At 36.4% G+C, this 10,839-nt stretch overlaps 3 protein-coding genes across 3 annotated transcripts; 2 read left to right on the top strand and 1 right to left on the bottom strand.

The window, feature by feature from the left end:
* Nucleotides 1-2,472: 2,472 nt before the first annotated feature.
* On the top strand, nucleotides 2,473-5,194 carry LOC145911127 (transmembrane protein 41B-like). The gene is made up of 7 exons (XM_082998374.1): nucleotides 2,473-2,965; nucleotides 3,129-3,234; nucleotides 3,460-3,588; nucleotides 3,751-3,844; nucleotides 3,909-4,013; nucleotides 4,174-4,344; nucleotides 4,470-5,194. The coding sequence occupies exons 1-7, from the start codon at nucleotides 2,473-2,475 to the stop codon at nucleotides 4,605-4,607; spliced, it is 1,236 nt and encodes a 411-aa protein (XP_082854500.1). The 3' UTR covers nucleotides 4,608-5,194.
* Nucleotides 5,195-5,585: 391 nt separating this feature from the next.
* On the top strand, nucleotides 5,586-8,858 carry LOC145910223 (F-box only protein 8-like). The gene is made up of 8 exons (XM_082997271.1): nucleotides 5,586-5,758; nucleotides 5,966-6,078; nucleotides 6,206-6,291; nucleotides 6,676-6,802; nucleotides 7,118-7,236; nucleotides 7,445-7,513; nucleotides 7,579-7,694; nucleotides 8,180-8,858. The coding sequence occupies exons 1-8, from the start codon at nucleotides 5,668-5,670 to the stop codon at nucleotides 8,452-8,454; spliced, it is 996 nt and encodes a 331-aa protein (XP_082853397.1). The 5' UTR covers nucleotides 5,586-5,667; the 3' UTR covers nucleotides 8,455-8,858.
* Nucleotides 8,859-8,979: 121 nt separating this feature from the next.
* Nucleotides 8,980-10,706, bottom strand: LOC145910222 (uncharacterized). Its single transcript, XM_082997270.1, has 3 exons — nucleotides 10,367-10,706; nucleotides 10,173-10,303; nucleotides 8,980-10,086 (listed from the first exon to the last, which is right to left on the bottom strand). The coding sequence occupies exons 1-3, from the start codon at nucleotides 10,611-10,613 to the stop codon at nucleotides 8,995-8,997; spliced, it is 1,470 nt and encodes a 489-aa protein (XP_082853396.1). The 5' UTR covers nucleotides 10,614-10,706; the 3' UTR covers nucleotides 8,980-8,994.
* Between the last annotated feature and the right edge of the window lie 133 nt (nucleotides 10,707-10,839).

The raw sequence follows: 10,839 nt of genomic DNA, 5'->3' as shown, positions 1-10,839 counted from the left end.
TCCTAAACAAACACACTATGTTACGCTAAAGTTTACAAACGCAAATACGCTTCACATGGAAAAGGAAAAACATAAACAATCTACATTGAAACATTCCCGCTGCCGAATATTACGGGTTAACCACATGAGAGGAACTTCAATTTGTAATTTTGAAACATAATTTTTATTGCTTATTGCTAGTTCTAGTACAAATAAAAACTATTTTTCGTTTTGACATTGCAAATAATTTATGATCGAAAATATGTTTGTTGTCGGAATATTTGTTATTGCACGTGACGTATGATATTGCAACACAGGAAATCATGAATATTCTTTGACTGTCCAACTGGTTTCGGAGGGTTGTCGATAGTTGGACCAGTGGACTGTGTGCACACCCAGTCTGCAGAGTATGGCAGCTGCACGCGCAAGTTTATCTTCAACTTTTTTTGTTTGCACGCCAAATTTTTCGCACTGCACGCGAAAATTTTTCAGCACGCGAATGTCTAAACAGAAAACAATTAACAGAAAGACGTTTTATCGTTTTCGTTGCACGCGGGTTTAGGGGCCGTGCACGCGGGCACGCGAAAAGATTTAGTCTTGCACGCCCGAGATCTCGTCGGGAACTGCCATATTCTGCAGACTGGGTGCACACAGTGTGCTGGACTTGATGACAATGGAATTTTGAAGGAGCTGTAGGATTTACACAAAATCTAAATTTTAACTGATAAGCTATGTTTAAGGTTATATTACGTGTAATAGATCTTTTTCCTTTATGCGTGCAAAGTGTTCCAATGCACGTACGCGGGGATTTATTGCATTACGAAACGTTGAAATGAGTCTTCCGAGATAGGTATCAATTTGTCTTGACAACGAAATATATATCAATGATTTTGCAATTAATACTCAAGGCTAAGCAATCCATTAAAGTTGAGTCACAAGACAGGGAATGCGACAATGTTAAAGCAATAAACACTGATTAATTTTGTAAGATGTTGAAATTGAAGAATTTAGTTTGAATTTTTTATGCAACATCCAATTATAACCAAGATAAACCAAATGACAGTATAAAAATTGGTCCATAATTATTTTTTGGCCATTTTCTGTGCTATTTTTAGTGTTTAACAAAACATGTGGGATTGGAAATTTGTTTCATGTGGTTCACCTTTTGAGTCAAAACAAACTAGTAAAACTATTAATAAATTACCAAATGTGTTTTGTGTGTGAAGAAGTTTGAGATGTGCAGCAACTTTAGTTAAATTGTCATGTTCATTTACTCTAAATAAATAAACTAGATTATAATTGTGTTGGTAGCTGCGTTAAGTCTAAATAACATTCACCACCATTTGCTAAATGTAACTTATGCATTAAAGGAAAACACTACAATTTAATTTTTTGTTGTTTAAAAATGAGTAAAAGTGACCATTTATGTTTTCCACAAATTAATGCATATATACATATATATATATATATATTGTTGCAGGTCAAATTAAATTTAACCTTGATTAACAACAACATTTTAACTGCCATGTCTCAAAGAAGAAATCCTGCCCATCATGAGCATGAAGATGTTCTAAAACCCACAACACAAGAATCTACAGAAAGGAATATTAAAGGTATTTGTTTGGTATTGTTTGCATGCTGCAAAAATGCATAATTTTAAAATATATACACCAGTGCTTTTTATTTTTTTCTGGTAACGTTTAGCCAGGACTCATTCAGACAGATAATGTACATGCACTAAAGCCCACAATATTGCTGAACTTAAAATTAGTTGTCTTTTTTAAATGCAAAAAATAAAAAATGATAAAATAGATGTGCTGTAACAACAAATACTTTTTATTTCACTCTTACCAAAATTATATTTTCGGTGGGTTAAGAAGCAAACACTGGTATATATACATTTTCTAGTGTTATTAAATGCTTTGCAACATTGCAAGTACTAGTGCCAGGTTTCTAGCTGATAAAAACACTTTTTGGAGAGCTGCAGACAGGGTGTGTACACGCACTGTTTCGACCTGTGAGGTCTCATCAGTGCAGCTGTTGAAGTGGCACTGCTTTAGCAGGTACACTAAATTCCACTTTGTGGTACCATTCCTGTCAACGTCGATCTGTTGGGTACCCTATACTGTGTACCAAACAACAGAGACGAACCACTGTGGAGCACACTATGGCCAAACGGATCTGCAGCGCTAAAGGCAAAAACACTTTTTCTAATCAAATAAATCATCACACATATTGACAATCATATAACCAAAGATCAAACAAGGCCTGGGTGCCCCAGGTAGTGAGTGGTGCACTCTTGACTTTTACACAGCACAAACTGTTAAGAGGAATGTTGAAACATGTCTGTTCAAAGTCCACAGTCCAACCAGTGTGTGGCCTACTTTATTGTTTGTGCCAAGATTTCCCTCATTTAGTAGGGCAGCAGTTGTTGATACAACAGGGCCTTATTTCAGGTGTGAGAGTTTATGACAGTATTAGAGGGCAAATTAGATGGACAATTACCTTAGCATTATGGAATGGTATAGCAAGTGGCTTGAATTCAGAAGCAGACCATTGCTGCCTACAACCTCCAAGCAAAACAAACACAGCTTCTCAAATCTTGTGCAAAAAACCAAGTGCGGTGGAACGATTGAAAAGGAACCACAAACAATTGCTATACAAGCAGATGACACAAGTTTCCGACGCAGAAAAACAAGGCAGATAATGTCTGTTGCTTTTCCTGCATATTTAAACCATGGCGCCCCAGATGTGCGACCAGCTTGTGGCCATCGTCGGTCTTCGTTACTTGACAGCTTGGAGCAAACTATGGAACTGATGACAAGTGAAACCAAAGCCCCCAGACTTACTTATCCAAAAGCCAAGTTTTACAAAAGCAGTTCAAGTGATGGGGATTTTGCCTTGTCCCATTTACCTGTGCCCTTGTATGAATTAGACAGTCCAGATTCCCTCAATTACCATTTGAAACAGACAGGGCCTTCGAAAGGTAGACTAACATTAAAAGTTGCTCCAAAACTTTTTACATATTGTGGATCATTATTAAGAATATAATTGATACTTTCCTCCACACACCACAAAACTGCCTTTAATGTAGAAATACATTTTTGAATTTACATTTGATCCCATAGTCATTGTTTGTTTTTTTGTAGAAAAAAATGGATCAACAAGCATGTCTGTGGTTGCCATTATTCTCATTTTTGTGGCTGCTGTTGTTCTTCTCTTTACCGTCTATCGCAACTTTCCAGAACTTAGCCTGTAAGTGGTAAATGTGTTTTTTGGGTCATTTACTTATGGCAATGATACAGTTAAATATGGTCTACCATCTGTATATACTTATATGCAAACATAAACATTCCTTCACATCACAGTAAAATATTGGATGCTTTTTTAAGGCAATTTTTTTTTTAATTGTTCATGCCTTTTTGAAAGTAATGTCAGTATTATCAAGACTTTTTTAACAGTCCAATGATTTGTTTACAGTGAGGAAAAAGAAAAAGTCAAGCTGCCAAAAAATATGGAAGATGCAAAAGAGCTGGGAAGAGTTCTTTCAAAATATAAGGATACATACTACTTTGAAGTGATGTCAACATTTTTCATCACATATATTTTGTATCCTTTACTCATTTTGTTTACATTACTGAAGCTTGGCAGCTGCAACCCACAGTATTTTATGTAGGAAACTGTCTGCATAACACATATTAATCATTGGCTGGTTGCTTAACATGAAGTATCATGTATGTATGATTATTATTCTTAACTTTTTTGTTTAAGTTTGCAAACATTTGCAATACCTGGGTCTGTGTTTCTCAGCATCTTGTCTGGATTTTTGTATCCCTTTTACATTGCCTTGTTCTTAGTTTGCCTGGTAAGTTACATTTAAGGGTACTTACGATTCTTTTCCCATTCTATAGTTTTTTTTGTCATTTCAGTGCTCTGGAATTGGTGCAACAGGTTGTTACATGATATCCTATTTCATTGGCAAACCTTTGGTAAACAAATATCTCAAACAGCGTGTTGAGAATTGGAACAAAGTTGTAAGTGCTAATATTGGTCTGTTTACGGCTTTCTATTTCTTTGCAATCATCCAACTTCCAGTGATTTAGATAGCCAGATCCTATAAAATTTCCTACGAAAATATTATACATCTACAATTACATGTGACCAATATTGCTCATGTATGACATGTTGTTGAAGGTGGATGGCCAACGGGAACATTTGTTCAACTACCTTCTGTTTCTGAGGATCACTCCCTTCTTGCCTAATTGGTTTATAAACATTGTATCTCCTGTCATCCACATACCAGTGTCAACCTTTTTTATTGCGACATTTATTGGGGTCGCCCCGCTGTCATTTATTGCAATACAGGTGGGCAATTAAATACAAAAATGTTGTGTCAACAACACTTTTATGGTTTTATGCTGAGTATAGGTGAATAAAATCAAAAATGTAACAACCTAAAATTTTTTTTTAAAATAATATTGTTATTCAAGGCTGGTACAACATTATATCAACTGACCACTGCGGGTGATGCCATCTCGTGGACCGGCATTGGAGTCATGGCAGTGCTGGCCCTCCTATCCTTACTTCCTGTCTTGCTGAAGAACAAACTAAAGAACAAATTTGAGTGAAATCATGTTTGCCGTTACGTACTATTGTTGCAATAACATTCAAGACATACGTTTAATAAATATCCATTTTCAGCTCAGTGGAAGTACTGCCATGATTTGATTGCATTGTACTCGAAGCACTGATAAACACCCGTAACCATTTCAATGTGGGCCTATTAGATGTTGCCTCAGTTCGCCAAACCAGTGTGTTGTTATTTATTTATTGTATTTTGTGTGTGTGTGTTTGGATGAGAGCACTTGACCCTGTTTTGCAGTAAAAAGTCCATATGCTGCTTACCACAAAATATGCAAACTGTGGTACAGTTAATTTCATTTTAAGACTTTTAAGCTGTTTTATGTTTTGGTATGAAAGTGTTGATTTACAAAACAAAAACGTGTGTTGTCTTATAAGCTGACGTTCAGGGGTCTATGTGGATGTTTTACAAGATATGTATCTTCTTTAGTATTCTTGTCTTGTGTATTGCAAGTTGAGCCTGATGTATTTTCGACAAAGAATTGCAGAAGTGCATGGTACATGGTATTTTAGTCGCCATGCGATTGAGTGTATATCTACATCCGTACTTAGAATCTTGCATTACATGGGAATAAATTAAAACAGCTGCGGGCATAGAACGATTGTTTTTTAACGTACAGTTGCTTTTCGCTAAACACTGCAGGTCAACGCAAGTATTTACCTAAAAGACAAATTTCCATCCGAACGATAAAACTGGTTGAAATGTTTCAAACCAAATCGCCAAAATAGCAAAGCGTTTTGCTGCCACCTACAGGCGACATTTCCTGGCGTTATGACGTCATACAGAGTTTGTTGTTTTGGTTTTGCTGTAGGTTTTCTTCTGAGAGTGCGGGTTCTGTCGCGTCGTTTGTTTGTTGTGAGTAAAGTGGTGAACGTATTTATTGCGAGGTAGCGGAAATCCTCGTGTATTTTGCAGCGCAAATTAAAAAAAATCTAGGTGTATGTTGCTTGTTCTTTGTAGGTGGTTTGTTGCTCAGAGCGGTTCACATTAAGAATACGGTAGGCTAAACTTTGTTGAATTATGAGAACCGAAAAAAACTTGTGAAGATGGGACAGCAACTTGTGCGTCGTGTGACGGGGGCAGAAACTCACCAACCAAGCTGTTGGCATTCTCAATCCCACGCACACACCAGGGGACGTAAGTAAATCAAAAAAATAATAGAATTTGATGTAAATGTTTCCTCATTTATTATTGCTATGTTTTCTATGCCATTCTGCACTTAAAATCTGTACAATTTCCTTCAATACAAGTGCAAATAACCTACTCTTGGTGAACACTACCATGCAACACAGTTGTTGGTTTGATTGTTAATTACATGATTTTGGTAGCCTATTTGTTTCACAGGCCAACACCTTCTTTCACGATTAGTCAGGAGTCGACATGGAGACTTCCAAAAACCTTCACCACTGAATAATTTTGTAGATTTGAATCTTCTTCCCCCAGAGCTTGGCTTAGAGGTGTTTTTCCAAAAATAATGTTAAAAGTATATATGCTAAAAGTAAACATCATTCTGTCATTTAACTCTAAAATATTGTTAGTTTGCAATTAAACAAATAAAATTCAATATGGTGCATTTGCTTTCAGATTTTAAAGAATTTAAATGCAACTGATTTGTGTTTGGCTTCTTGTGTGTGGGAAGATCTTGCTAATGATGAAAGCTTGTGGGAAGGGTATGAATATTACATCGCTTGCAGCTAGTAAAATAACCAATACTGATAATTGAACTCACTTGGGTATTCGTGTGGTTAACATAATGTATGTTTGTGTATGGTTACACACCTTTACTGTTATTATGTTTATGTTTATTAGTCAGTGTGGATGATAAAACATGCATTCGATATTTTATGACCAAATTTGTTCAAGCACTACAGTTGATCATTGTTTGAATTGTGATTCATTATTTGAAATGCAGTTCTGTTGACCTTTTATGCATCTTCTTAGATCATGATTGTGCATCGTTTGTTGTAACTATGATAATACTTTGATCAAAGCAATTGTTAAACAGCACGAAGAAATTAAGTTTATTACACATGAAAACATGTATTTTCTTTTAGGTTGTGCGAAGCTTCCTGGGGTTTCTGCAGTGCATATAGATTCTGGAAAAATGAGGGAAAGTCTTTCAAACAGCTGTTTTTGCTGCTTGATGAAGGAAGTTTGACATTCAACACAAAACCTGAATGGGTATGCTGTGTTTCTTGGTGTGTTTGTTCATATAACAACCTCAATTGACCATTGAGTTGACGTAGACCTCTTGTGCAGACACCTAGTTTTGTGTAAGACTATTGCTAAATTATTAATATTTAATAGCACCTCTGCATCGTGGTTGTTTCTAATGCGATTTTTTCTTTGAGTTAAGATCAAATGTAAACAATCACACATTCACACCATCTGAAGTCTTTCTTAGTTTTCATATGTTTTATTTTAATTTTTTTTTATATTTGTCCAAATAGGCGGTATTTTTAACATAGTAATTTGATTATGTTGTATATCAACCAGGGTATGGAGTATTTAGTGGAGCATGATGTTTTGGATGGGACAGTAGAGGACATAGCAAAGTTTTTTCACTTAACAAACCAGTTGTGTTGGCAGAAAGTTCGCTTGTACGTCAGGGATAGGTCAGTGGCTAAAGCTGGCATAACCTATCATGCCATTTCACTTGACAATTAAATGTAACTGATTATCGTAGCTTGATCTATACTTGGATTAATATGCTCAGAGATATTATTTCTGTGTTAAACGTATGATTTAGTTTTAAGGTCATAATAAAGTGAAAATAACCTATTTTTTGCAACGAGTTTTTGAATTTCTGTTTTTTATTTTCAGACAAGATGTTTTAGAAGAATTACTGAAACTGCAAAATTTCAGAGACCAGTTCTTACCAAATGCTTTACGGTAGAATTATAAATTGACACATAACAGACTGATGTAATTTATACTTATTTTGTTTTTGTGTTCAGAAAGTTCTTTCATGCAGTTGATTCACCAACATCCAGGGGAGACTATTTAAATATGCTTATTGACAAGTTTTCAAAGAGATTTTGTGCTGATAATCCAAGCCTTCAGTTTAGTACAGGTATATAAACTATGTTTGGTTGCTACCTAAAATTAAATCAATGTGGTATGACTGTCAACACCAGGTTTTCAGAATTCCTGGGTTTGCCACATAAAAAATAATGTCACATTAAATATTATGTAACAATTGCTTTGTGATGCGAAGCACTATTTCGTATTCCTTTTTTGCACGATACCATTACCAATAAGAGCTATATCCATGAGACAATGCTTAATTTTAGTTTTCCTGTAGTTGTGCTCTTCATGACAATTATTTAACCACCATTAGTCACAAGTGTTACAAAGTGCCGACCGCAAAAATGTTTCAACTTCTAATTTTATTTAAAACTTGTGAAATGAAAGTATGATGGTTGTAAAGAAATTTCAGTTGCTGGAGCAATACAAAAACAAACTTGCTAGTGTATTAATGGGCACATATGGTTGTTATTATAAGTGCCACTAGGTTATTTTGGTGTTTCATGATCAAGAAAATGCAAAACTATTTAGATGTTGTGTCCATCTTGTGCTACTCCCTTATACTGCTCTCAGTGGATTTGACAAGCCCCCATGTAAAAAATAAAATGTCTAAGCGTGAGTTTGTGCGGAACATCTGTCGTGCACTTCAAGCGGATCACAATGTCAATGTACTGCCTCCAGGACAAGTTCAGCAGAATGTTATTGATAGGGATTTTGCAGGACATCTTTATGATAACGTGTATTTAATTGGCCATGTGGCCCCCCAACGGTGGGACAATAGTGAAGTGCAGTCGAGAAGGCATTGAACACTTAAAATTTTCCACTTTTTATACTGTGACTATGCGGCCGCCTTTTGTTTTTTTGTAAGTTTCAAAAAACTGCTGGCTTTTGTTCCTGTTCGTGTGATTTGTTTGTATATTTTCTTTCCCTCTGTTTACAAAGCCTTTTGCGAAACAATTACTGGTATTGATTTCAAGACTATTTCTGTCTCTCCGTAATATCTTTTCAATTATGTTTTCCTTAAATCCAAAGGCATTAAGTATATTTTTACATTTTTGTCTGTTGAAAATTCGTCATGTGCATTTGGACTTATTTTTCTTGACAGCAAATTTGACACAAATTATGCAATGCACTGTTGCAGGTTTTTTTCACTTGTAATTAGCATGGTGTGCTCACCTTCGAGAAGTTACCTATACTGAGCTGTACAATAAAATCACCACCAGTGCAACTTGCATGTGTAAAAATGACAGTAGACAACGAACATCCATAAAACCGCACGATTGAGAAGACCCATGGAACATGATTTTGAAATGAAACAGGAACATACATATTGTAAGGAACAATATTCATTTAAGAAATGTGTGATGAGGGTTTTGCAGGTCATGCATGATTGCATTTCCAAGTGAGGGGTGATGAAAGTCTGTGTTCTGGCCCATAAGCCTGTCATCAAGACCTGGCATCATGACGGGATCGGCAGATTCCATAAGACGACTGAAAGTAGGCAACATGTCATGCTGTGTGATGGTAATGGATGGAAGCATTAGGCTGCTGTCCAAGTCTTCATTGGACGGTGGTTGGTGAAGCAACATTCCTGTATTTTGGTAATTGATGTTCGTATTTGGCATTGAAACAACTTGTTGTATTTCACTTGTGCTTTCTCTTGCTGGTTGCTTGTTTGGCACAGAAAGTCTGTCACGTGGCACAACTCCTTTTGTTGTAGACCTCTTTACCCGGCGAATAACTTTTGTCACCTCAGTTTTGACTTTACTCAGAGCTTCTTCATCAGAACAATTGTCCACCAGTGACATAAGTTCTTGCACCCTCTTTGTCATTTCACCTTGAATGGCATTTTTTATTAACTTGTCATTCTCTGTAGGTTCGTTATCGCAATTCCCTGTTAAATTTGTCAAGTAAATGTAATCATTTATTTCTTGCTCTGTGGGAAATCGCAATGGCTCTGTTTGGAATCCAGCAATTTCATTTTTCAGCAAAGTCTCATTTATGTAGTCATGGACAATCAGTTGAATATGCCTGACTTCATATATACCTGTTGACAGGAGTTCGTCAATCTTTCCCCTAACAAATGGATCTATAGTCCTAAGTGGTGCCATGCCGGCATTGGTTGGATGATCTGCATGGGCTTCGGGCAATGGAATATGCAGAAAAAACCTGTGCAATGTCTCAACATGTCCAGTAGTCATTGCTGTCTTTAACTTGTTAATTAAAGCAGCTTTTTCTTTTCTCAAAATGTGTTTTGGGGCAATACACTTCTCACCACTGATAGAAAACTGTGGAAAGAGTACAACTTCACGGATGTACATGTAAGCAGGGCAGTTGCGCTTTTTTGACGGTTTAGCTCTCCGATGTCTTTTAGTGTTATGGAGTTCATTGCCCATAGGAAGCGTAGACATTTGCTGAGGTTGTCCAGAACATCCAGTCTTCAAATAAAAAACAAGCGTAAGCAAAGGAAAAAGTAGTCTTAATTATGATACTGAATTGTGTAATAAACAAATAACAAGTTTACTTTTTGAGACTTTAGCTTGTAATACTGTGATCCATGTTGACAGTGCTTTACTTGAGAGCTGTTTGTGATAAAGGGTGTCCCAGTAAATGGGACTACCAAATTCCTGTTATTGAACTCCCAGTATATGCGGTCTGCAGAGCAAAACGTATTGCAAAGTTTAAAATAATTTTTATTTTTAAAGGATGTAGTTGTACCTTCACGGCCATATCGGGTACATCCCACTGCTTTATCGTCAGTACGGGAAAATTCCTTGTTTTTTTTGCACGAGGACCGAACAGTGAACTTAGTTTTGGAGTAGCGGTAGTAATCGGCGAGAAACGCATCGAGCCTCTCACTTCCATCTACGTAACCTTTGACGTAATTGCCACTTTTTTTGCCGGACTTGATATACTGCGCGAGGACGCGGTAAACCGACTTTTCTTGATCATTGGAAGTTTGCATTTCCAGCACTAATTTCCGTGCTGTTCACATTTTAAGCCAACCTCACTTATTTTGCGCTTGTCAGTGCGCTTAAACCTAATTTTAGCACCAGCGGACCTTGCGAGTAAAAAAATATATATGTTGAAATCCTTTTTGTTGATAAAGATTAGTTCATCTATTCTACAATAAGACATTTGCATTTTCCCTGCTGGGGTAATTAATTTTAACCGCAGGAAAGGTGGCGATC

Source organism: Ascidia mentula, chromosome 8 (assembly GCF_947561715.1).
Source record: "Ascidia mentula chromosome 8, kaAscMent1.1, whole genome shotgun sequence".
Taxonomy (NCBI): domain Eukaryota; kingdom Metazoa; phylum Chordata; class Ascidiacea; order Phlebobranchia; family Ascidiidae; genus Ascidia; species Ascidia mentula.
Note: the sequence above shows the minus strand (reverse complement) of the source record. Positions and strands in the feature narration are given on the sequence as shown.

What these genes read in the sequence shown, in the direction of transcription:
- LOC145911127 (XM_082998374.1), top strand. Translation starts at nt 2,473, where the DNA reads ATGGACAATTACCTTAGCATTATGGAATGGTATAGCAAGTGGCTTGAA. An exon ending in ACAGACAGGGCCTTCGAAAG is followed by an intron (nt 2,966 to 3,128) that starts GTAGACTAACAT and finishes GTTTTTTTGTAG; the next exon opens with AAAAAAATGGATCAACAAGC. An exon ending in TGTCATTTATTGCAATACAG is followed by an intron (nt 4,345 to 4,469) that starts GTGGGCAATTAA and finishes TTGTTATTCAAG; the next exon opens with GCTGGTACAACATTATATCA.
- LOC145910222 (XM_082997270.1), bottom strand. Translation starts at nt 10,613, where the DNA reads ATGCAAACTTCCAATGATCAAGAAAAGTCGGTTTACCGCGTCCTCGCG. An exon ending in TACCCGATATGGCCGTGAAG is followed by an intron (nt 10,304 to 10,366) that starts GTACAACTACAT and finishes TTTGCTCTGCAG; the next exon opens with ACCGCATATACTGGGAGTTC. An exon ending in ACAAGCTAAAGTCTCAAAAA is followed by an intron (nt 10,087 to 10,172) that starts GTAAACTTGTTA and finishes TTTTATTTGAAG; the next exon opens with ACTGGATGTTCTGGACAACC.
- LOC145910223 (XM_082997271.1), top strand. Translation starts at nt 5,668, where the DNA reads ATGGGACAGCAACTTGTGCGTCGTGTGACGGGGGCAGAAACTCACCAA. An exon ending in CCCCAGAGCTTGGCTTAGAG is followed by an intron (nt 6,079 to 6,205) that starts GTGTTTTTCCAA and finishes ATTTGCTTTCAG; the next exon opens with ATTTTAAAGAATTTAAATGC. An exon ending in TCAACACAAAACCTGAATGG is followed by an intron (nt 6,803 to 7,117) that starts GTATGCTGTGTT and finishes TATATCAACCAG; the next exon opens with GGTATGGAGTATTTAGTGGA.